The sequence below is a fragment of the Ambystoma mexicanum genome, chromosome 4q, assembly GCF_040938575.1.
Source record: "Ambystoma mexicanum isolate Mex_15411 chromosome 4q, UKY_AmexF1_1, whole genome shotgun sequence".
Lineage (NCBI taxonomy): Eukaryota > Metazoa > Chordata > Amphibia > Caudata > Ambystomatidae > Ambystoma > Ambystoma mexicanum.
In genome coordinates this window covers 1,289,185,033-1,289,211,749 of record NC_090928.1, presented here as the reverse complement: position 1 = coordinate 1,289,211,749, position 26,717 = coordinate 1,289,185,033, and the positions used below count along the sequence as shown (strand labels likewise).

Sequence of the window (26,717 nt, the reverse complement as noted above, 5' to 3'; positions counted from 1 at the left end):
ATGCATATACCATTATGCACCAAAAATGGGAAATTAATGTTCCATGTGAACTTCTTGGGAGGTCACAGCCCCTATTGCACTGGACTGCAGAAACTGGAACACAGAGCCTTAAAGTATTGGTATTGCCGAGATGATTCAAAATATTGCAAATGCATCAAACTAGCTCATTTAAAAGTACATAACGAAGACAGTAATCCGATGAAGATACAAAGAGATGGACGGCTTAACACACTTTAGGGACTCGACTGCAGGCCAGATGCTGCAGATGGTGAGGGAAGAGGACAGCAGAGACTGCAAATCAGGTGAGCTTCACTGAATATGGCAAAGCATTACCAAGTGCCAACCTTTTTAATTTTGTATTACCTTTCATGAGCTGCTCGATTTTACATAAAGAAGGCTTTATAGTACTTGCTCATGAGCAAATGTTGAAAGGCTTTGATACCTTGGCATATGTGAGAGCAGATTTCCTGTGCTATTGCTGAAGAGATAACTAATTGAAACGCTGTAGCACCATGAAGCTCTTATGGCATTTTCTTTTATTGGTATTTAGTTTATTTCAAACTTTTACCATCATATCACATTATCCATACAAAAACATTACATTTCCACAATTCATCCTATCACAATTAAAGAACAATTTAAAAAGTAGTTCATCCTTATTTATCTTAGCCTAAAGGGTAGATATGACCTTACACAATCATTCAACTCCACTTGTTTTTTGAGTTTTTAAACACTACCTCATTCGTTGGCACCTAGTGATGGTTTTTCGAAAATAAATTTGCCAAAGTAGGTGGTCCTTGGAGCTTTAAGCACTGGACAAGTGCTGTATGGTCTGTCACCTTTTTACACAATCTACAAGCCCCGTCCATGTTCTTGGTACTGAGATATTAAACTTTTCTTGTAAAATGTATTCAGTCGAAATCTCAAACAATTTCCGGTGGTAAGGGCTTTAGAATTTGACCAAGTATTTTTAAAGCACAGTCAAAAACGTAATATCATTGTTGATGTACAAACAATTTGTATTCCTTTTTTCTGGTCTGTTTCCATCCATCTTTATACCACATTTTATTTTTATTGAGTCAAGGTTCATTCTTTTAGCAACTGTTCAGTTGCACCCATACTACTTATGATATATCTGCGCCGTCCCACCCACAATTATAAGCCCCACCTTTCCTATCCTGAATTGAGGTGGGCTGTCGTCCATAATTAGTTTACGAAACAGCAGCAAAGATTTCCAAGTCGCCATAGCGTGAATTGGAAGAAGGCCCTGTCATACCTTATGATTGTAATTGGGATAGAATTTGGTAAACACAGGATTCCTCTCCAGAAAGTGCCCTCTGGTGGTCCCCAAATTTCCCACGGGAGCCACAGAGAAGACTCCACCCCATACGATGAAACTGGAACCACTTCAGTTTGTAACACTGAGGTTAGTGAAAATTTGCCAAATGTTTTATGTATCACAACTCCTTGAGCCGTTAGGCTCTTTACTTTTTAACACACTAATCCACAGGGAGTCCTTTACACTTGAATTTACACACATTCCCAAGTATCTCTACGTCGACTGGTTTTACAAACTCTGTTCCTATTAACCATTGAAAGGAAGTGTTTCTGCTTCCTATTAGTTTCTGCAACACCAAGATCTCAAATTTAGCTACATTTATCTTTAAACCATTATGTTCTACATAATCCTGCAATATTTTCAATTTCTCTGTAATCCAATTGGTGTTTGATCAAGGATTACCAAATCATCCGCGTACACCATCCATCCCAAAGGGGATGCCATATCCTGGGTGGGATGTGTAGACCTCCTTCAAATCGGAAACTAATAGATTGAACAAGGCAGGGGACAAAAAGCACCTTTGCTTTAGTCCTTTTGTAGGTGTTAATCTTTCCAGACAAAAGGCCAAAACTATTCAGTATGACTGGAACTGAAGTTTCCATATAAAGTGCTTTGATCGCCAAAATCTGGTTTGTAGGGCATTTTAAGTGAAGTCTTTCTGGGCCTGACAATCAGTAAAAGTTTGAAGAAAGCAGTAAATTGCTTATAGTTTGTAATAAAAAAAAATAACTGTTTTACTACTTTAAATTGCCAGATATTTATATTTATAAACCAGGTATACAGATGTCTGGCAGCCTTGAGAAATATCTGTTTTGGGGTTAATAAATGTCAAAACCGGGGTCCAAAGGAGAAAGATATACACATGTTTTGCGTCTACTTATGGGGACTGGGCCTGCGTTGTTTTGCCACAAAGTGTAAAAATGTCTCAAAAGAAGAGAAGGCTGCACTCCCACCAAATTAAGCCGATGGAAGGAGTAAAGTAAAAATTCCTTTGTACAATGAATGCATATTAAAGTCAAGCCCGTTGCAGAATTGCCTCTTTTTAGGACAGACATGCGTACATCTATATATAACACAAATGCTGTTCAAAATGTATTAATCTTGTTTCAAATATCCATGAAAAAATGCATGGTGATCTAGAGCTTGGGAGTGGATTTATTTCATTGGATAAAGATGCAGATCTGTTCAAAACACAAAGCTAAGCTTCTCAAACATTACGAGGACTCCCTGAAATGTGTTGTGATAGAAGCTATTCAAGGGGCATTCTTGTTGCTTAGAAGCTGATACTTTATCTAACTGCTGCTTTCGAATCCAACATGGATCCAGGGTGGCTGCTGGTGGATTCATATGCCCTGAGAGGGGACATGTGTGCACTGATGGGGGTGGATCTAAATAGTCTACACCTTGAATGTGCATTAAATGTACTGCATTGCTTGCGCTGGGCAGTATGCCATGTACCCTTAGAAGCTTCCTACCAGCTGACTGTAGGGTTGTGTTGCTGGGAGGTCTCCACTTGGTCATGACCCTTTATATGGTTCTTCCTAGGGGTACAGTGACATAGCTGCGAGAAGATGACCTTGGTCGGGTGCTATTCCGAAGGCTGGTACATGGGTCGGCTGAATTGTCCAATGTTTTGGGACAAAGCAAGGGGTTTATTCCTTTATTAACCATTGCAAGTTTGGCTAGCGATGGCCCGACAGTATTTGTATTTATATTGAATACTGATTTTGCCAAGTGCTGAATGGAATAATAAGACGGACTGTACCATCAAAATGGGTAATGCATTCAGGCAATAATGGACAGTACAAGAGTACAATCAATTATTGTATAGAGCAGATAAAAGGTGTGTTTTAGATTGGTTTGGAAAATATAGTAGAAGACGTACGTGTTATGTTATGTCTGCTTCTATAGCGCCGGCAGCCCAAGGGCATCAGGGCGCTTTGACAAACAACGCAATTAAACAAACAAAAATGTATTGTGGCCAGCAGATTCTACCAATTGTAGCTCTCTATCGGTAGATTATCCGGACGGAGAAACCATAAATCACCTAAACAAATTTTCCTAAATTTTAAATGGTTTTCTTCCAGTCTAAGATCTTGGGGAAGGCTGTTCCACAGCTGAGGCGCTAGCACTACGAAACATCTTCCCAAACCTCTCTTCAGTTTATATTTAGGCACTGTAAGCAGTCATTTGCCTTCTGATCTGAGCACTCTCTGTGGAATGTACCGTTCCAGATGATTTTTTAAATAGCTGGGGGCTTTTCCAGAAAGACAATTGTGGACAAGTATCATAGTCTTGAACTTAATTCTCTCCTCGACTCTGAGCCAATGTAACGATTGTCTAGCTAAGGTGATGTGTTCACTTCTTAGTTTTTTCACTATCCTAACGGCATCATTTTCTAAGACTTGACATCTCCCTAAGTCTTTAGCCATTGCTCCAACGAGGAGTGTTGCCATAATCCAGTCTTGACAGCACGATGGCCCTGCCTATTGTGGCAATATTGCCTTCATCCAGGAAAGGACTAATTGCCTTCAGTAGTCGTAGGTAGTAAGCTGAATTTTTTTTTAGCAGGTAGTTAACCTGTACTTCCACATTTAAAGAGGAGTTAACCATCATTCCCAAGGTTTTAACCTGGTTTGATACCTGGATTTTGGCTTCATTGATACTGAAAGTCCCATACTTAGTCCCCAGTTTATAGAGTGAACTACTGTGCCCAAATAACATGAGTTCTGTTTTAGTATCGTTGAGGCACATCAGTTCCTCTGCATCCATTTATTTTACTATAGACAGATGCGATCGCCTCACTATCCTCAATATATGATCCTTTTAATTCGATGACCAGCTGCGTATCATCCGCATAATTCATGAAAAACACTCCAGCTTTCACCAAAATATTGCACAGACTACGCATGTAGATGTTAAATAACATAGGTGAGAGACTCGCACCTTGAGGGACTCCAAATAGAATTGCCATGGGGTCAGAAAAATTATTTCCCCAGTGCACTCTCGCTTGGCGGTCTGTGAGAAAGGATACTAGCCACCTTAGGGCTACGTTGGAACAACCCACATTGTCTCTCAGTGCCTCTGTTAACAATTTGTGATCAACGAGATCAAAAGCCGCACTGAGATCCAGCAACATCAAGATCCCCGTTTTTCCTCTGTCCATCAACCCCAGCATATGGTTGGTACGTGTGGGTAGAGGAAGAGTTTCACTGCTCTGGGGCAAGCAAAGAAAAGGCATGGAAACTGGAAGAGGCACAAGGGGGTTTTGGGGCAGAAAGAATGAAATGGTTCTGGGAGCGTAGCACACAGGAAGGGGAGTAGATTGATATTCGTGAAGAGAGAGGGGCGATACCATGGATACATTTTTAAGACCATAGAAAATGGAAGAGGAGATGAAACCCAAAAGGAAGGAGAGATATAGAAAGCAGAGATGAAGAAATGGAGGAAAGAGGGAGAAAAATGGATGAATTAGATACAGAACGAGGAGGGACAAGATGAGCACCAGGAAGATCAAGAAGAGTAGTTGATATGAGAGAAGGCCAGGAAGGAAAGCATAAGCTTAGTGACGTGAAAAGAGGTTCAGGGGGCACAGCAAATATTAAGTAGAGCATAATGAAGCAAGCTGTGGAGGAAATGTGCGAGGAGAACGAGAGCGAGGGGTCAAAGATAACACCTAGGTTGCAGGCTGATGGGGGTAGGGGGCGAGAATGAGTGTAGAGGAAGAGTGGGAGGAATTGAGGTAGCAGGAAAGAAAAAGAAATGTTTTTGAGGGGTTGAGGTGAAGGAGATGGGACGATATCCAACATTGAATAGCTGACATACAGTTGGAGAAAGTGGAGTGCAATGTGTCAGAAAAAGAGAAAGAAAAATATTGTCAGTGTAAAGATGAAGAGATTATAAGATGAGTAGAGCGATGGGATAATATAATGAGAGAAAAGTAGAGGACCTAGGACAGACCCCCGAGGGACCCCATAAGGAAGGATACAGGGAGGATAGGTTTGGCCAGCCCAGGTGACAGAATAAGAGCGGTTAGAGAAATAAGAGTGGAACCACTCAAAGGGCTAGTTGACTCAAATGTTATTCTCTCAAAAGATGGGCCATAATAAAAAAATATAAAACCTATTTTGAAAAAGTTCCTATGTAAAATTATGAAATTTCAAGCACTAGGAAGCATCCATTTTGTCAAATGAGTCTCCTGGGCCTATGTTAAGCTTTGCTCTCGCAGCACTAATGAAGAAAAAACCCACTACCGGGAGCTTTTGATTATTACAGCCGGAGAGCAGAGAATGCTGTCGGGCTCCTTCCTGCTCTGGGCTGCTGGGGAGTGCTTTTTTTTTTTTATCTTCCTGCTTTCCTGCAGGGAAAACGAATATACAACAGCGTTGTATTTATAATTGCTGCACCTTTTGTTTTCAATCGCCCAGGCTCCCCTGAGCCTGGGGGAGCCCGGGAGACTTAAGTCACATCATTTAAGAATACTTAGCAGGCAGCCGGCAAAGTATTCATAATTGCAGCGACTTTTGTTTTCAGTGCTCCTCTGAGCCTGGGGAGCATAGGAAACATAAAAAGAAAGTCAAGGCTGCCTCCTCCTCATGGTAAGCTCTGCTTTCTGGCAGCAGTAAGCCAAAGCTTCCAGTAGGGGGCTTTTGCTTGATTAGTGTTGCAATAGCAGAGCTTAACAGGCACAGAGGAGTCTGCTTCATTTCACAAAATGGATGCCCCCATTTCAAAACTTTGAGCCTCATTTCCCCAAAATTTACTTAAGAACTTTCTTTAAAAATATTATTTATATATATATTTTATTATGGCCCATCTTTTGAGACCATAACATTTTTGAAGGCACTACCTCTTGAAGAACAAAAACAGACCCATAAAGACCTAGGGAAGAGCAGGTAGAAAGAGTAGATCGACAATATTGAATGCTGCAGAAAGGTCAAGAAGAAGAATGACAGAGGAAAGCTTAGTGTGTCGGACTGAGAGAAGAGTGTTGGAGAAGGGCAGTCTATGTGGAATGAGAGGGACAGAAAGCAGATTGTAGTGGTGGCAGGAAGGAGTAAATATTTATAGGAAGTGATCTGGGTGTATACATCACACTATAGCATCTTGGAGGGAAAGGGACAAAGAGAAATAGGGCAGAAGTTAGCTGGGATGGAAGAATGAGCGTTTTCCCCAGAATAGAAACGATGAGCGCATGTTTCAATAAGAAAGGAAAACAATAACTAATGAGGTGTCAATAAGGCAAGTGAGATAGGGGATAGGATGAGGGTAGGTTTAAGGAATAAGAGTGAAAGGAAAGAATAGAAGGGACAGGCAACGCCCTTCTAAGGCATGGACTCCGCAATGATCACCCACATCAACCTCAAGTCATTCAGCACCCCATCCACAACACAGAATTTGATGCTTGCCAACGTCTGCTCAGCTATCGCCCATGCAGCAGACATCGCTGAAATCATCACTACACAACCTTGACACCATCTTCATCACAGAGACCTGACTGACACTCACCTCCAAGACGTCCTTGTCCCCGACGGCTACAGCATACAACGCAGAGACCGACCGAACAAGACCATGTGGCCCTGCATCAGACTTGACATCGACGACATTGGCTCCTTCAAAGTATGCTCCTGCCGCTTCCTGCACTCTCTAATGAACAGTCACCTTCCACTCATCAGAGGCTTCACAGACCTGGTCATCTCCATGTACCTCACGCACGCCAAGAGCCTCTTCCCTCTGCTACAGCTCCCTCCCCCCCTCCCCCCACTTGACTGGTCTGGCCACCTGGCTGTGCCTTTCAACATCCTGCACACCACCACAGCCAAGCACTCCTGGCAGAAACCCATCAGACAAACCTTCAGGTGGAAGCCCTCCCGGAAGACCTCATCAACCTCCCCCTCACATGGACCAAACACCCCCAACCGAACTGCGATTCTTTACTGAAAGCACTCAACGCCACATTCACAGCCTTCGACTGACATGCGCCTCTGAAACATCGCACCTGCAAACCAAAACCGTCAGCACCCTGGTACAGGCAAGAGCAAGAGAGTCATCCGGAAACAAGCGAAAACATGGCACCCTTCCAGGACCGCATCCAACCTGGCTCTCCTCAAGGAACTCCAAGCAACCCGCTGGCAACTAATCGACACAGCCAAGGCCTCCTACTAGCAGAACACCATAGCAGAAGCCGACAACAAAAGCAGATCACTGTTCAAAGTGGTCATTCACTGCGTCAACCCGCTACCCGGCCCTGCCATACCATACTCCATTGATCAATCCACCGCTGTCAACACCACCTTGATCGACAAAATCGACAGGTTTTGCCAGCACATAGACACCAGCTCTACATGCAGACTCACGTCACATCCCTCCTTGCGATATCTCCACACCCTGGACAACTTTGAAGACAATCTTAGAGGACCTGGTAGAAACCCTGGCCACCATCAAAGCCGCATCGTATACAGACTACATCTTCCTAGAATTCATCCGCAAGACCCTTCCTGCAGAAGCTTTCCTTCCCTACCTGGAGATAATCAGCAGCTTCCTAAGTTGAGACACCTTTCCATCGACCCTAAAGACAGGACGCATCCTTCCTCTACTAAAGAAATCCACTCTAGATCCCGACAACCCAGGTAACTATCGTCCCATCACTCATCTTCCCTTCCTAGTTAAGATCATCAAAAAAGCGGCAGCTGCACAACTACAGCAACACATCGACACCAACAGTCTCCTTCAAACCTACCAATCCGGGTTCAAATCCAGATGTAGCACAGAGACAGCAACCAACATTCTTGACGTCTGCCACCTTGCCTCCTGGTTCTACTTGGCCGCTTTCGACACAGTAGACAACCAGGCGCTCATGGACACCCTACATCGGCACATAGGGATCAGTGACCTAGTCCTACACTTGTTCAAATCCTACCTCGCCAACCGCCAGAAGTTTGTTCAGATGGACTCTTCTAGATCGCCAATGCTACCCGTCACCTGTAGAGTCCTGCAGGGTTCCAGCCTCTCCCCAGTGATCTTCAATCTATACATGGAGCCTCTGGGATACCTCCTAGCCACACACAACATCCACATCCACCAAAGCGCTGACGACATGCAGATATACCTCAAGATTGACTCTATCAAGGACATCCACACGCTCAAACCTGCCTCTTGCTATTCCAGTCTTGGATATCCAGTGCATACTTGAAGCTCAACCCCTCCAAGACTGAAGTCCTACTCCTCACCAACAACACCGCACACCCAGACATGCAGACCTGGCTATCAATCATGAACCCTGAGGGCTTCACACTCCAGCTCACCTCCTGCGCCAAGTCTCTCGGATTCCACATCAACAAACACCTCTCCTTCAAGACACACACAGCTAAGAAACCTCAGACGGCTTGGTATTGGCCCTCCTTCGTGTGGAAAGTCAAGCCCTTCCTCCAGGGGTGTTGCTAGGTCTGGAAAAGATCTGGGGCTACGCTAATGTCTGGACTGTCGGGACCCAGGGCTAGCTAGCCTTTTGCTTGTAGCCCCTAAGATTCTATCCTGGGCTATAACCAAAAGACCCGGGGCTATAGCCCGCTAAGCCACCCCCTAGCAATGCCTCTGCCTTCCTCCCTCCAGACAGCTTTAGATCCACCGTTCAAGCACTGCTCCTATCTGGATGGGGGCAATGACCTCCTTGAAAACCTCCTGTTGTCCTCCCTTTTGCCCCTGTGAAGTGTCCTACACGCGGCTGCACGCGCCTTCAAGGGTCTACGCATATGTGACCACCTCACACCGGCCCTCATTGACCTTTAGTGGCTCCCACTGCATGCACAAATCACCTTCAAGTCTTGCTGCAGCATCTATAAGGCAGTCTTCTCAAATCAGCCAGCTACCTCTCCGGCGGACAGCGCAGCACCAGAAGCCAGGACACATGCAGACCTGAAATCCGCAGCTGCAAAACAAAGGACCACCAAACAAGCCTTCTCTGCCTATGCCCCAAAACTATGGAACCACCTCTGCATTTGCATCACTCACCCCCACGCTCCTACAATTCAGAAAAGAACTCTAGACCCACCTCTTCAAGCAGTCTGTCCTCAACACCTATGCCAACACATCGCCTTCCTCGCCACCTGACTCACTAGATGCCGTCTGCCCCTATTCTCCCCGCCACCCTGTACAGCTGTATCCTACTCCCGCTGTATATCTGTTCTGTTACCTCTGAAAGCACTCCGTTGGTTCCTCAAAGCTAGGTCTGTGCTCAATAAATAGCACAATAATAATAAGGAAGAGGGTCAGAAGGAGAAGCGAGGGGATTGGCATGAGCAGGGAGGGCAGAAGTATCAAGGTTGGAAAGGGGAAAAGTAGCAGCAGTTGGCAAAGTTGAGCGACCACATTAGAAGTAAAGTAATTGGTGAAGTCCATGGAGGAAAGAGATGAAAAGAGGAACTTGGGGTGTGAGGAGAGGGGATTGTTTGCAGAAGTTGAGACGGCATGGAGTTGGATAGGGAAAGCGCGAGTTCAGAAAAGTAGCTTGTTTAGCAATAATCGAGGCTTCAGTGTAGTGAGGAGAGAACCGAGAGTTCCAAGGGGATTGGAACTTCTTCCAGCACCGTTCGGTTTTGCAGAGACTGGAGCGAGATGAGAGCAGTGGTGAACCAAGACCGAGGGGGTCAGCGGGAGAGGGAAAAGGGGCGAGAAGGGTAATTATAATCTCGAGTAGACAAAAGAGAAGAGTGACAAGAGTTTCCAGTGTCTTTTGGGAGGAAGAAAAGCCATGGAAGAGATGGAGCTAAGAGCTGAAAGAATAGAGGATAGAAAAGGAGAACGAGGATTCCGACGACTGAAATTGGCGGTTACAACTGAGGAAGAGGATAAGGAGAGTGAGTAAAAGGTGATCCGAACAGTGAATAGGATAAACAGTAATAGTCCCAAGGGAGGGGAATGAAGAACAATAAGGTCAAGGCAGGAGCCTAACCGATGAGAGGGAGGGGAAGAAATATGATGCATACAGTGTTGAGTGTGTCGAACTGGGCACTTGGCCTGTGGCGAGACTTCTGTGCTGGAGTGCTGTCCAGGATGGGCCACCAGGGCCAGAAGAGAGTATGGTGACACCATCTGTGAGGGGGTGGTTCCAGGCGAATGCCCAGAAGGGGCTGCAGGACACATGATCTGTGCCCACGTAAATGATCTACTGGGTAAAGGACTCTCGGCACTGTTCAAAGAAGTCTCTGATGCCCAGAGCTCTGCCTGCAGCTGGGATCCCACAGGAAGATCTGAAGAGAATACAATGGATCCAGCATGGGTACGGATGGCACCAGTCCTGCAAAGGAGTCCCTGCCAATCCAGGTGTTGGTTGTTGCTGTTCCCCCATCCCAAGACTTGAAGGGGCGTGACTGAAGCCAGAAGGTGCCGGTATCCTGGGCATATCTATGAGATCCACCATCCCAAGACTTGAAGGCAGTGCCTGAAGGTGCCGGTATCCTGGGCATATCTATGGGATGCACCGTCCCAAGACGTGAAGGGGGGGGGGGGGGGTTTGACTGAAGCCAGAAGGTGCCGGTATTCTGGGCATATCTATGAGATCCACCATCCCAAGACTTGAAGGGGGTGACTGAAGCCAGAAGGTGCCGGTATCCTGGGCATATCTATGAGATCCCCATCCCAAGACGTGAAGGGGGGGGGGTTGACTGAAGCCAGAAGGTGCCGGTATCCTGGGCATATCTGAGATCCCCATCCCAAGACGTGAAGGGGGGGGGAGGGGGTGACCGAAGCCAGAAGGTTCCGGTATCCTGGGCATATCTATGAGATCCCCATCCCAAGACGTGAAGGGGGGGGGGTGACTGAAGCCAGAAGGTGCTGGTATCCTGGGCATATGAGATGCTCCATTCCAGGACGTGAAGGGGGGGTGACTGAAGCCAGAAGGTGCTGGCATCCTGGGCATATCTGAGATCCCCATCCCAAGACGTGAAGGGGGGGGGGGGGGGTGACGGAAGCCACAAGGTTCCAGTATCCTGGGCATATCTATGAGATCCCCATCCCAAGACGTGAAGGGGGGGGGGGTGACTGAAGCCAGAAGGTGCTGGTATCCTGGGCATATGAGATGCACCATCCCAAGACGTGAAGGGGGGGTGACTGAAGCCAGAAGGTGCCGGTATCCTGGGCATATCTGAGATGCACCATCCCAAGACGTGGGGGGGGGGAGGTGACTGAAGCCAGAAGGTGCTGGTATCCTGGGCATATGAGATGCACCATTCCAGGACGTGAAGGGGGGGTGACTGAAGCCAGAAGGTGCCGGTATCCTGGGCATATCTGAGATGCACCATCCCAAGACTTGAAGGGGGTGACTGAAGCCAGAAGGTGCTGGCATCCTGGGCATATCTGAGATCCCCCATCCCAAGACATGAAGGGGGGGGGAGTGACCGAAGCCAGAAGGTTCCGGTATCCTGGGCATATCTGAGATCCCCATCCCAAGACGTGAAGGTGGGGAGGGGTGACTGAAGCCAGAAGGTGCTGGTATCCTGGGCATATGAGATGCACCATCCCAAGACGTGAAGGGGGGGTGACTGAAGCCAGAAGGTGCCGGTATCCTGGGCATATCTGAGATGCACCATCTCAAGACTTGAAGGGGGTGATTGAAGCCAGAAGGTGTCAGTATCCTGGGCATATCTATGAGCTGCACCACCCCAAGACTTGAAGGGGGTGACTGAAGCCAGAAGGTGCCGGTATCCTGGGCATATCTGAGATGCACCGTCCCAAGACGTGAAGGGGGTGACTGAAGCCAGAAGGTGTCAGTATCCTGGGCATATCTATGAGATGCACCACCCCAAGACTTGAAGGGGGTGACTGAAGCCAGAAGGTGCCGGTATCCTGGGCATATCTGAGATGCACCACCCCAAGACGTGAAGGGGGGGTGACTGAAGCCGGAAGGTGCCGGTATCCTGGACATATCTATGAGATGCACCATCCCAAGACGTGAAGGGGGGTGGGGGAGTGACTGAAGCCAGAAGGTGCCGGTATCCTGGGCATATCTGAGATGCACCATCCCAAGACGTGAAGGGGGGGGTGACTGAAACCAGAAGGTGCCGGTATCCTGGCCATATCTGAGATCCCCATCCCAAGACGTGAAGGGGGTGGGGGTGACTGAAGCCAGATGGTGCCGGTATCCTGGGCATATCTATGAGATGCACCACCCCAAGACTTGAAGGGGGGGTGACTGAAGCCAGAAGGTGCCGGTATCCTGGGCATATCTGAGATGCACCACCCCAAGACGTTAAGGGGGGGGCGGTGACTGAAGCCAGAAGGTGCTGGTATCCTGGGCATATCTATGAGATGCACCATCCCAAGACGTGAAGGGGGGGGTGACTGAAGCCAGAAGGTGCCGGTATCCTGGGCATATCTATGAGATGCACCACCCCAAGACGTGAAGGGGGGGGGGTGACTGAAGGCAGAAGGTGCCGGTATCCTGGGCATATCTGAGATGCACCATCCCAAGACGTGAAGGGGGGGTGACTGAAGCCAGAAGGTGCCGGTATCCTGGGCATATCTATGAGATGCACCACCCCAAGACGTGATAGGGGGGTGACTGAAGCCAGAAGGTGCCGGTATCCTGGGCATATCTATGAGATCCACCATCCCAAGACGTGAAGGGGGTGGCTGAAGCCAGAAGGTGCCGGTATCCTGGGCATATCTATGAGATGCACCATCCCAAGACTTGAAGGGGGGGGGGGTGACTGAAGCCAGAAGGTGCCCGTATCCTGGGCATATCTATGAGATGCACCATCCCAAGACTTGAAGGGGGGGTGACTGAAGCCAGAAGGTGCCGGTATCCTGGGCATAGCTGAGATGCACCACCCCAAGACGTGATAGGGGGGTGACTGAAGCCAGAAGGTGCTGGTATCCTGGGCATATCTGAGATGCACCATCCCAAGACTTGAAGGGGGGGTGACTGAAGCCAGAAGGTGCCGGTATCCTGGGCATATCTGAGATCCACCATCCCAAGACGTGAAGGGGGGGGAGGGTGACTGAAGCCAGAAGGTGCCGGTATCCTGGGCATATCTGAGATCCACCATCCCAAGACGTGAAGGGGGGGGGGTGACTGAAGCCAGAAGGTGCCGGTATCCTGGGCATATCTGAGCTTGAAGCCTGGTGTGCAGTCCCACAGTGCAGCTGTTCAGCCCTGTGCCCACCAATCCCGACAATGTACACATGGTATAGGGTGGCTTTAGGAATAGGTCATGTAAGTGTGCATGGCCAGAAAAGGGGCAAGACCTTGAATGATATTTATTTATTAAATGCACATTTCAATAGATTGGAGCAGTCCAGTAAAGGCGTGCTGCAGGGCACAGCAGCACGAGTTGGAGACCAGCTGCAGGGTGGCGGTGATGCACACTGCCACCATTCCTACCAGTCTAGGAGGACGTCAAGCCCTGCTGAGTTTCCAAGCATCCTTTCATGGCATTACCCACGCAGGTACGACAAGAACGTCAGAAAGTAACCGAAGAATTATTTTGTGCAATGGGAATTCCTTGAAACGCATCTCGATGGACACTGTGTGCATATCTGGAACAAACAGTTGGCATAACATAACTCGCCATCCTGCCAGTTTGACCTGCGTAGAAAGGAACAGAGCGTCCTGGAACGCTGGGCTTGACTTGATGCCAAAGAGGTAGTAAGAAAATGTCCAGTGCTGCTTCTGGACCTTGCCAGAAATGGCACCACCATTGGGGAAATGACATGCACATGTGCACCGCAAAAGCCTTTAAGGAACATGCTAGTAAACACAGCAAGAAAATGGATGCTCTGCCATAGTGCCCCCATTTGCCAGGATATGGGTTTGAGGGCAGTTTCTCTGCTGAATGGAAGTTGAGGTTAGTGTCTGCCAGACAAGGACCCTTGTCTGGCAGACACTGACCTCAACTTCCATTCAGCAGAGAAACTGCCCTCAAACCCATATCCTGGCAAATGGGGGCACTATGGCAGAGCATCCATTTTCTTGCTGTGTTTACTAGCATGTTCCTTAAAGGCTTTTGCGGTGCACATGTGCATGTCATTTCCCGGTTACCAGTCAAATGGTCGAAAACATTTGGTCGACACCATTTGGTCGAATGCCAAATGGTCGAATTTTTTTTTTTTTTTTTTACCCATTTTTTGGTTTTTTTTGGGGGGGTCCCCCCCCAACCCCCTTTTTTTTTTCTTATTTTTTTTCCCCACACGAAAACCCACAAAACACATATATATATTAAAAAAATAATTCGACCATTTGGCATTCGACCAAATGGTGTCGACCAAATTGCAGTCGACCAAATTGCAGTCGACCAGTTGACTGGACACCGAGGGCATTCTCGTCCAGAGCAGGAGAGGGGGGTGCAATCAGGGGCTGGCAGTGACTGATCTCAACCCCATCCCCTGGCAGAGAATCGACCTAACCCCTGCTCTGGCAGAGCAAGAAAATAAGGTTGGTCTCTTCCAGAGCAGGGGGTTGTGGGCAGTCTCTTCCAGAGATTGCTGGCCAATAATGGAGAAGGGCTGCCGACCGGTGATGGATAAGGAGACGATGTAGGTGGCATGGGCTGCCGACCAGTGATGGATAAGGAGACTATGTAGGTGGCATGGGCTGCCGACCAGTGATGGTGAAGGAGATGCTGAAGGAGATGCTGTAGATGGCATGGGCTGCTGGCCAGTGATGGAGACGATGTAGGTGGCATGGGCTGCCGACCAGTGATGGATAAGGAGACGATGTAGGTGGCATGGGCTGCCGACCAGTGATGGTGAAGGAGATGCTGAAGGAGATGCTGTAGATGGCCTGGGCTGCTGGCCAGTGATGGAGACTCTGTAGGTGGCTTGGGCTGCCGGTCAGTGATGAAGGAGATGCTGTAGGTGGCCTTTGGCTGCCGGTCAGTGATGGTGAAGGAGATGCTGTCGGTGGCATGGGCTGCCGGTCAGTGATGGTGAAGGAGATGCTGTAGGTGGCCTTTGGCTGCCGGTCAGTGATGGTGAAGGCGATGCTGTAGGTGACATGGGCTGCCGGTCAGTGATGGTGAAGGAGATGCTGTCGGTGGCATGGGCTGCCGGTCAGTGATGGTGAAGGAGATGCTGTCGGTGGCATGGGCTGCCGGTCAGTGATGGTGAAGGAGATGCTGGAGGTGGCCTTTGGCTGCCGGTCAGTGATGGTGAAGGAGATGCTGAAGGAGATGCTGTAGATGGCCTGGGCTGCTGGCCAGTGATGGAGACTCTGTAGGTGGCTTGGGCTGCCGGTCAGTGCTGGTGAAGGAGACGCTGTAGGTGGCATGGGCTGCCGACCAGTGATGAATAAGGAGATGATGTAGGTGGCATGGGCTGCCGCCAGTGATGGATAAGGAGATGATGTAGGTGGCATGGGCTGCCGACCAGTGATGGTGAAGGAGATGCTGTAGGTGGCCTTTGGCTGCCGGTCAGTGATGGATAAGGAGATGCTGTAGGTGGCATGGGCTGCCGGTCAGTGATGGTGAAGGAGACGCTGTAGGTGGCATGGGCTGCCGACCAGTGATGGTGAGGGAGACGCTGTAGGTGGCATGGGCTGCCGGTCAGTGATGGAGACTCTGTAGGTGGCCTGGGCTGCTGGCCAGTGATGGTGAAGGAGAGGCTGTCGGTGGCATGGGCTGCCGGTCAGCGATGGTGAAGGAGATGCTGTAGGTGGCATGGGCTGCCACTCAGTAATGGTGAAGGAGATGCTGTAGGTGGCATGGGCTGCTGACCAGTGATGGTGAAGGAGATGCTGTAGGTGGCATGGGCTGCCACTCAGTAATGGTGAAGGAGATGCTGTAGGTGGCATGGGCTGCCGACCAGTGATGGATAAGGAGACGATGTAGGTGGCACGGGCTGCCGGTCAGTGATGGATAAGGAGATGCTGTAGGTGGCATGGGCTGCCGACCAGTGATGGATATGGAGACGATGTAGGTGGCATGGGCTGCCGACCAGTGATGGATAAGGAGATGCTGTAGGTGGCCTTTGGCTGCTGATCAGTGATAGTGAAGGAGACTCTGTAGGTGGCCTTTGGCTGCCGGTCAGTGATGGATAAGGAGATGCTGTAGGTGGCATGGGCTGCCGGTCAGTGATGGTGAAGGAGACGCTGTAGGTGGCATGGGCTGCCGACCAGTGATGGTGAGGGAGACGCTGTAGGTGGCATGGGCTACCGGTCAGTGATGGAGACTCTGTAGGTGGCCTGGGCTGCTGGCCAGTGATGGTAAAGGAGAGGCTGTAGGTGGCATGGGCTGCCGGTCAGTGATGGATAAGGAGATGCTGTAGGTGGCATGGGCTGCCGGTCAGTGATGGTGAAGGAGACGCTGTAGGTGGCATGGGCTGCCGACCAGTGATGGTGAGGGGGACGCTGTAGGTGGCATGGGCTGCCGGTCAGTGATGGAGACTCTGTAGGTGGCCTGGGCTGCTGGCCAGTGATGGTGAAGGAGAGGCTGTCGGTGGCATGGGCTGCCGGTCAGCGATGGTGAAGGAGATGCTGTAGGTGGCATGGGCTGCCACTCAGTAATGGTGAAGGAGATGCTGTAGGTGGCATGGGCTGCTGACCAGTGATGGTGAAGGAGATGCTGTAGGTGGCATGGGCTGCCACTCAGTAATGGTGAAGGAGATGCTGTAGGTGGCATGGGCTGCCGACCAGTGATGGATAAGGAGACGATGTAGGTGGCACGGGCTGCCGGTCAGTGATGGATAAGGAGATGCTGTAGGTGGCCTTTGGCTGCTGATCAGTGATAGTGAAGGAGACTCTGTAGGTGGCCTGGGTAGCTGGCCAGTGATGGTGAAGGAGACGCTGTAGTTGGCATGGGCTGCCGGTCAGTGATGGTGAAGGAGACGCTGTAGTTGGCATGGGCTGCCGGTCAGTGATGGTGAAGGAGATGCTGTCGGTGGCATGGGCTGCCGGTCAGTGATGGTGAAGGAGACGCTGTAGTTGGCATGGGCTGCCGGTCAGTGATGGTGAAGGAGACGCTGTCGGTGGCATGGGCTGCTGGCCAGTGATGGAGACTCTGTAGGTGGCTTGGGCTGCCGGTCAGTGATAGTGAAGGAGACGCTGTCGGTGGCATGGGCTGCCGGTCAGTGATGGTGAAGGAGACGCTGTAGTTGGGATGGGCTGCTGGCCAGTGATGGAGACTCTGTAGGTGGCATGGGCTGCCGGTCAGTGTTGGTGAAGGAGACGCTGTAGTTGGCATGGGCTGCCGGTCAGTGTTGGTGAAGGAGACGCTGTAGTTGGCATGGGCTGCCGGTCAGTGTTGGTGAAGGAGACGCTGTAGTTGGCATGGGCTGCCGGTCAGTGATGGTGAAGGAGACGCTGTCGGTGGCATGGGCTACCAACCAGAAATGGGTTTTCTGTAACATGCAAACTAGGTCACATGCAGCCAGGAGGCGCCAGCATGCGAGTAAAATAAAAATGTATTTTCGGCTGATTTTGTGGGCCCTTCAAAATGCCAAATTGTCACATTCTATGGGTGGTTTCACCCCCATTCCCCTGGGAAGGCTATCCCCACCCGAGCTGTCAGGATTTCTGAGAATTGTGGGGGTTTCACCTCCCCGAGTGTGCCTCTTTCTCCCCTACCGCCTCCATTTCCTGTACAAAGAATTCCCTCTCAACCCCTTCACCACATGCACTCGCACAGATTATACAAATACACTCCCATTTACCCGCTCCGCTCCCCGCCACAAACCTTCCCTCTCCTCCCACGTGTGGACACGGAATCAGGTGCATATATAGACAACATGAGCCGTCCACGGCTTGCCTCTTCCGGCTGCCTCACACCTGTCCAATCCGGCGCGCACTTGTACAGGGGCGTGACGGTTCGATTTAGAAAGACCAATTGAAGCAGACTCTCTATATAGATGTTTTATTATTTTGTTTAAATTAAAAATTCACTCTGCACCGGCAGTGCTCCCCCTTTAGTGTTGAATGCACTGATAGGCAGACTGCACAGTCCAGCAAGTGGGTGGTGAACTGATCGCCAATACATTCCTCATCTCGTTTGCGTATGGTTGGTCCTCCCCTCATGTGTACCGCATACACACATGCCCAGTGTCCATCCCTTTCTCTAGATTGTACATGCAAACATTTCCCCCAGGCAAATCCTTGTATTCCTGATAAAAGCGTAGTGCTGCTTGAGCACTAGGTAAAGTAATGTGTAGGGTAAGTGGTCTTCTGGAGTGCCTGTCCGCCATTAACCTTGGGCTTGCCGGGCGTGGCTCGGTAAGAGAGCGGGGTGGCATAGAGGGAAGCCCGATGCGCATAAACCTGTGGTGGTGTTGAGGGAAGGTCGGGAATGGCCACTACCTTATTATGTTTTTGAGCCTTATATACCGGGCAGTTGAGCCGTGAGGTGGTCACTTGTGGTGTGTGGTTGTTTTATGCTGTTTCGTTTCATTTTTGGGTTGGTGATAGAAGATTCATAGAGATGGAGTATGTTTAGTAAAGTAGACCTGGAGGGCCATCTGATGGGGAGTGGGAGGCGTGTAAGGTTGCACTATGTTAGTAAGGAGGAGCGGGGTCGAAGGGAGTCGGGTGGATTCTTGGGTCCTTTCTTGAGTGGAGGGATTGCAGCTGAACCAGTGCTCTGCAACTGGGGTTCGAGGTTTGGTGGATGTCTTGTGCAGGGGGGCCTCTGGGGTTTCCCTGACTTGAAGAATAGGAATCGGGGGACTGTGATATAGGTTGGCTGGAGGCCCTGGTCCTTGAAGGATATGAAGATGACCTAGAGGAGCTAGGTCGCAGTCCATGCTCTGTGAAAAGGCCCTAGCTGGGCTTGACAACATGTCCATGCGTAGGTGGGCAGAGGTGCCTTAGGTGGGCTGAACCGTAGGGCACTAATCCTAGCCGGGCACATGTTGAATCTGTCAGGAATGCTGCAGGTCAGTGGTGAAGCAGGAGGTGATCGGAGCTTTGTTTTTGTCTTGCAGAGTGACCTCACGAAGGACATCTCCACATCGGTGCTGCTGGTGAATAACAAGCCTCACATGGTGACGCTGGACTACACCGTGCAGGTTCCGGCTCATGATGATGAGCCGCCAGAGATGAGGTATGAGCAACCATCAGCATATCCCATAAGCAAATGGCGCCATGAATCGGTGGAGGGCTTTTTACAGACTATTGATACTGCAAGGATGTGAAATTACAATGACCCGACTCCCAGGACAGGTTCTTTGTTGTCCGGGACAACAAGATGCCATAAACGCCTAAGGCCCCCCCCCCTCCCGCCCCGGCAAGTAGACAGTAGGAAGAATCGGTATGTGTTTTGAGAAATACTTGCTTAGGACTACTCTGCAGCATCATGGCTACCAAATGGGAGTTGGTGACTAACTACTCTACATGGATCCAGAAACTGCGTGTGGCTTGCACTGTGTTGGGAGAAACCTGGGAAAGGGTGTTAAAGGTAGCACCACCCCTCCCCGCCCCCCCCCCCCACCTACTCCCTAGTGAAGAGAACTATCTGTGTGCTAAGTATGCAGACGAGTGCGCTTTGCAGGTGATGGTTGCGAGACCTCGGAGCACGCAAAAGGGTTCATTGAAAGTGGAAACAGAGTAGTTTGGTAGGCCAAGCCTAGCAGCCTTGGGAGGGCGGTGTGGCTGCAGCGAGACTCCCATGATAAGATGGCCAATTGCAAACACTCATTAAACTGCTTTGGACTGAAATCCGATATTGGGGGACGCCAGGATGAAAAGGCCTGGATTTGGGAAAAAGAATGTAACATTCTGGTCAATGTGGGGTCGTTTTTTTGACTTTGATAAGATAAGTGACTTTAGCTTAGTGAGTCAAGGAGGACTGGTGAAAGTGGCCTTGGTCTAGATGCTAAAACCTGGAGAGGCGGTCCGGATTTGAACTTGGCAGCAAAGGAGGCATCCTGCTTTGGGATCTGAAGACATTTAAGTAGTATTCACGCACATTTACTCCATTGTCGTCGCTCAAGCGGCAACGAGCGGATCCATTCAGGTGGCGATGAGCACATTTTTGCAAGTAAAAGTCCTCCTGTGTGCTTAGAGAATTCATGCATCATCTTTCCTAGTACATTTTACAGGACAAGAGGTTTAGAAATGTTCCACATTATATCTATGGAGTGTCGGCGAGAAGGAGTGGGCGGCGATCTGTTTGAGGTTGGAACAAGAAAAGCGGGAGGTGATGGGGCATTTTGTAATTGTCAGTGCAGATGTTTTCTACACATATTTATAATTTCAGACACAAGGTGGTTTTGCCAGGTGTGTATGATGTGTTGGGTTAAGCTCTATCATCGTGTGGCAAAGGCACATGCTGTCGGGTGGAGGCGTGAGAGCGCTTTGGCAGGGCCAGAGTGGGTGACTAGATAGAGCCGACCTCCCACCAATCTCTACCCAGAGGCAAGTAAAATAGTCTTGTTGAAGTACCTTGTCTTTCCTATGGTAGCGTGATCCGAATTCTACGCTTGAGTGCACCAGCGGTGCTGGGGGTGCAGATACCAACACACACTAGTGCAATAAAGCATCATTTGGTGTTTTAAATGGTGCTGATGCAAGAAAGCAATTGACTGGAATGTGCGAAGAGGTAGTTACGAGGTAGCCGAGCTGGGTGGGTTCAGAAGGAACTGAAGACTACCACTGGGATGGTGAAGACAAATTAAGTTGGGAGAGGGCCATTTAGGAAAATTAAGCAGGTAATGTATCTCCTGGATCTTGACTTAGGATACTTAACTTGTGGCGTTTTGTCAATAGTTATTTTAAACATTTATAACGTGCACACCTGACTCCGGGGAGCAATGAGGCAGAGTACAGCAAACATAAGAAAAAGTATAAAAACATAACCGGCGTATAAAATTCTAAAGACCAGAGAAGCAAGTCCATTGTTACACTAAAAGTCAATGCCCATACGGCGCCTATTTGACCAATCGCTATCCCTAGAACAATGTCTAATTTGATACATTTTGGACAGGAAACGTATTTTAACATTGTAAACATTGCGTAAGAAGCAGGTAAGACTCCAGCCCATTCTGGATAAATGAGCACTCTGTCTCCAATGGGATTATTTAGTTTAGTGCTCAAATGTTGTGAATCTGGGTAGATTTCCAATTTAGTCTCAATGGGAATTGTTTGAACGCCAAGATTTTAGAATGTTTTATGGTCCATATTTCTGGTCCTATTGCAAATATTCCAAAGGACATTGTGTATGTAAAGCCCTTGTGAAAATGCATGGGACGAGCCAGTGGCCATCTCTAGATTCTCAGTGGGGAGGAGCTAGCATACCACACATGCCTTGGAAATCTCCAACAAGGGTGCTGTACCTCTGTGGCACCACTCATGCCATCAGCTGGCCTCAGAATTTGCACCCGCCACTAGCCATTGGTTACTGATGATTGCCTCTTGCCAAATGAGAAATCGTGTGCTTTATGTACGCTGAAGTGCGAGTGACAGTTATGCCCGTCTAGTAGCTGCCAACCTTCAATGTTTACCTTTGCCTTAATCCTTCAAAGGCCGGAAATGGAGTACCACATATGTGAGTAAATGGCTATAATTAGTAACACCTTTTACCAAGCGCTCTGAAACTGGAACTTTAGTTATGGGTACTATAGAAGATTCTAAGGCCCTCATTACAGTTTCACCGGTATCCTGCCGGAATTACTAGCGGGAAACGGGTGACTGCCTTGCCGTTTCCGCCACCCGGTATTACTGGGGTATCACGGGCAGCGGACTCCATGGGATGGGATTGCTGGTGATTCTGGAAAAATGTGCCAGTAGAGCCCTGAACTCCAGCAGGTCAGGCCTTCCGGGAGTTTACTGCCCTTACCGGCAAACCTGGGTTTCCCAGATCCGGAAAAATTGCCAGTGCGGGAATTATCAGCATTTTCCCCTGCTTTTTTTCTGGACCAGGGAAGTTATAAAGTGGCCCTACATATATTCGTCCCCTGCACCTTGGCAAAGCAGTCTTGTTCCTTCATGGACTTCTATCTGCCACATGATGTGAGCCTATGAATGTCTGAGCAGTCCTGTGGGCCGGACGACTGAACCAACTCTATGATCACACACGAAACCATAGCATCTTTACCTCTTGGCTCCACGTGACTTTTCCACGCCACGCGCGGCTGCTTTGAATAATTCATTATCTCCTCCTGCCGGGCTTTCTTAATGCACTGCCATGCTTCTGGTCAGCTGAAGCCTGTGATAACCAATGGTTCTCCTCTTTTGTTTTGCAGTAAGTTTCGTCTGTCTTACTACCCCCACTGCTTGGACTCCTTCACAGAGTTGCTCAAGACCGCCTTCCAGGGAAAGTGTGAGCACAGCGTCTATGGAGACTTTCAGCCATACACACCTGGCCAAGAAACTGCACCTTGTTACTTTATCCATGTGGTCAAGAAGACTGGATGAAGAGCAATGGTGGGGACATGGGGGACAGCTACTCTCCCCTCATCGCATTCTGGTGGCTTCGGCCACACAGGGTTTGGACACCAGCCGTGGAGAGAACCTGAACTCTGAAGCAAGCTGGGCCTGCAGGACGTGCAATCTTCTTTAAGCTACTTAATTAAGCAGCCTATCTGCTTCTGTGATTTGCCAGAGAGCTCCACCAATCGTGGGTTATCATGAAGCTGACGTAGAGGGGCCTTGGGTCATTGGAAATTGGAGCAGTGTTTCAAACAATTGAGTCTGCCTTTTGTGACAGTGTAACTCTTCAGCGGAATGTCAACTCGCACACTGCTGCAAACGGCCTTACTAGCTTATCAGAATAGAGGACGAACAGGTCTTGAGAGTTTGTTTAAATGGCACTTTTTCACAAATAAAACCATATTGGCCTTCTTTCTGGGCGGCTTGGTCTCCTTTGATGTCTGAAGTGGCAAATGCATCCCTGTGGTGTGTGGCAGCCCGGCTAGATCCTGAGCCAGGCGAATGGAGACTGTACATTTCGTATCCGGTGGCTGTGGCAGACATGTTAGCAGTGAACATTACTTCTTTCACTGCTCTCTGATTATTCAGACACAAAATGCAATACCAAATGGGCATACAATACGACCCACTCGGTCTCTACTGTTGCTGTTCTAGCACCTCGGTTTTGAGTTTCTCGGTCTCGTGCGTCCTGTTATGCCTGTACAGCTGGCCTTTGATACACATGGCAACCTCACCAAAATCCTCTTTTGATTTTTCTGTATTTTGGCTCTGATTTCCATTGTTCATTTTTAATATTCAGGCTTTTTAAAAGAATCATTAGTAAAACGCATGTACATGTTACTTACAAAACAAGGGCAAAACTATACCACATAGGTTCAGGACAGAAGTGTGCATTCATCGCCAAGTGGATGTCTATAATACCTGGCCTGGTGTTTTTTCTACATGTTTCCGCCACAGACATATAATTCTTCACTATTATTATGCCATTAAGGTGTCCTTGATTCTAAGTTAATTATGTATTTTATTTATATAGCGCCTACGCAGTGTACAAAGAAACAATGGCGGCACCGTAAAATGTGGTAACTGGGTATATGAATTTTTTTTTAAAAGGAGGTGAGTGTTAAGCCCGGCCTAAAACAGAGGAAAAGAAAGCTAGTGGAGTGAGAGCATTCTGGAGTTCCAATTAATAGGAGCTAGAACAGAACAATAATGGAAACGGGAGGAAGCGCAGGGAGGGTGAGGGGCAGATCACAAAAAAAGATTGTGAGTGGGGGTGGGGATAGGAGATTGGAGAGGAAAGATAGGGAGGTGCAAGACCATTTAGAGATTTAAAGATAATATAGAGGAAATTAAAGAGGGGACAAGTCACAAAAGGGAGCCAACCACGATGTTGAAGAGATGGGGTAATGGAGTCACGGGGCGAAAGGACAAACTGAACACATAGAGGCATGATATATAAGAGTGGAGAGAAGCTAGGTGAGAAGCAGGAAGAACACTGGAGCAATAGAAAACTCTAGAAAATACTAAAGAAGAGATGAGGAGCTTAGAAGCCTCAAAGGTAAGGAAACCATGGGCCCTGCGGATATTGTACAACTGAAAAAGACAAGACTTTGAGATGGAGGCAATATGAGCAGTGAAAGGGAGAAATGTCAAGGATAACTCCTAGCTAGCGGGCAGAGGCAGAGATGGGAATACCAGACGGGGAAAAGCAGATCGAAAGTGGAGGGGGGAATTGTAGAGGCAGGGAAAAATAGGACTTTTCGTTTTGGATGGATTAAGATGAAGATGGTGGAAAGACAGCCAGGCTGGGATGGAGAGGAGACGGTTAGAAAGAGTAGAGTGGGTAGTGTCAGAGAATGAGGAAAAGGATGGAAGTGTATCGTCTGCATAGAGATAATGGATGAGACCAAAAGAAGTAATAGAGGCATGAGGGGTAGTGAATAGGGAAAAGAGTAAAGGGCCTAAAACACAGCCCTGACGCACACCATGAGAAAGAGAGAAAACAAGAGAAGAGCGTCCAGCCCAAGAGCCTGAACAGGTATGGTTAGAAAGATGAGAACGAAACCAGTCAAGCAGAGAGAGGCCAAATCCGAGATGGTTAAGAGAAGAAAGTATAGCATGATCGCCATATCTAAGGAGGCCAATAGGTCGAGGAGAACCAGCAGTGAAAAGAATTGTGAGTAGCAAACAGAGAAGTGCCAGGGACAGCCAGAAGGGCGGTTTCAGTGGAGTGGTGGGCATGAAAACCAGACCGACAGGGCAGGTAGAAGGGATTGCAAAGGGACAGTTAAAGACCTGTGAATAGACGACACACTCAAATAGTTTAGAAAGAAAGGGAAGAACGGATATTGGCGAAGGTTTGAGGCAAGGGAAGAGTCGAGGTTTTTAAAGAAAGTATAGATGCATGTTTATGTACGGCAAGGTGCCAGAACAGATAAGAGCAGTGAAGAATGGAACGAGAGAGGGAAAAGGGTTGTTGGGGGCAGCTGTAGGATGAGCAAAATGAAGGAAAAGTAAGACGTCAGAGGAAAAATAGTTTGAGTATTGGAGGAGAAGGGTCAGGCGGGGGGGTTCTCAAATGGGGATGAGGAAATAGAGGAGCAGAGAAGAGAGATTTTTGCAGGAAAATAATTAGCAATGTCAGAAGCCCATAATGGAGAGGGAAGCAGCGTTATAAGAAAGGGGAGGGAATACAGTTAAGACATTTTGAAAGAGTTGGTAGGGATAGGCATAAAGGGAAGTGAATAGATCAGTTTAGCAAAAAGAAGCATAGTCGTAGAGAGAAGGAATGGAAGACAGGAGGTCAAGATCAGAAGGCGCCTTGGATTTACGCCAACATTACGCAGCCCTACGCAACAAGCGACTGGTAGAACAGAGTGGACGCCAGCCAAGATTGCGACTGTTTACATGAGGTAGAAAAGCGGGAAGAGGGATGGAGAAGATCAAGAGTGTCCACAAGGCAAGAAGACAGAAGAGTAGATGCAGAATCAACAGGTAGAGCTGAACAAACGTCAAAAGAAGGGAGAAGAGAAGAAAGTGCCACGGAGAAGGGTCCAGCTTGAAAAGAGCAGAGATTGCGGCGAGGAAAAGTTGAAGAGAAGGGGGTGTCGAAAGAAGAAGGTGGGAGAACGAGTGAAAGAGAGAAGAAAATCATCAGAAGAGTAGAGTGGGAGAGCAGATACAGAGGAAGAAATGGGAATAGAAGAAAAAATGAGATCCAGAGAGGAGCCAGGAGAATACAATGAGGGTCGGGGGGAGGGGGGTAGGAAGTTGAGAAAGATGAAGGGAGTCAAGAACAGGCAGTTGCGGAATGGAGGAATGAGAAGTAGGTTATTGGAGATTGAGGTCCCGAAGAAGAAAGAAGGGAGAGTTGGAAGCGAGAAGAGGGGACAGGAGCGCATCAGGATAGTCAAAGAAGGAAGAGATTGGGCCATGGGGCGGTAGATAACCAGGAAGGTAAGGGGGGGGGGACAGCAGAGAAAAAGAAGAGATGATATTCAAATGAGGAAAATGAAGGACGGCTGCAGGAGTTGGAGTCAGGAACAGGCGAAGAATGAGAGAGAATGTTAACCCCACAACCACGACCAGAAAGGCAGGGGGAATGGGAGAAAAAGGAAGAAAAGAGCATCTGGAATAGTATTATTGGATCCAAGCGATGTTTCAGTGATATATAAAAGGAAAATGGAGCCGATTAAAAAATGTCCAACACTGAAAAGCTTGTTCCCTTAACAACAAAGCCCATTCCAAGGGCAACATTCAGTCTTGGAGAGGTCAGGAGTGGGCGGATAGATGAGATAGTCCAGGTTACGATGGGAGGCCAAGCTAACAGAGTACAGATTAGGATAAGAGGAGTACCCCATGGAAGGCATAGAGCAAGGATGTGAAGCAATGGGGGCCAAGCTAACCCAGTAGAGATTAGTATAAGAGGTGGACCGCGTGAAAGGCATAGAGCAAGGATGTGAAGCAGAGTGCGAAAAATAAGAGCAGGAAAATATTGGGCCAGAATGAGTAATAATGTGCCACGGTGGT

At 48.6% G+C, this 26,717-nt stretch overlaps 1 protein-coding gene across 1 annotated transcript in view; it reads left to right on the top strand.

The window, feature by feature from the left end:
* GNMT (glycine N-methyltransferase) overlaps positions 1-23,099 on the top strand; it is a 78,687-nt gene extending 55,588 nt beyond the window's left edge. Inside the window, exons 5-6 of the mRNA XM_069608919.1 lie at positions 19,244-19,362; positions 22,502-23,099. Coding sequence (XP_069465020.1) covers positions 19,244-19,362; positions 22,502-22,673 — 291 coding nt within the window. The 3' untranslated portion in view covers positions 22,674-23,099. The remainder of the gene's footprint in view (positions 1-19,243; positions 19,363-22,501) is intronic.
* The last annotated feature ends 3,618 nt before the right edge of the window (positions 23,100-26,717 follow it).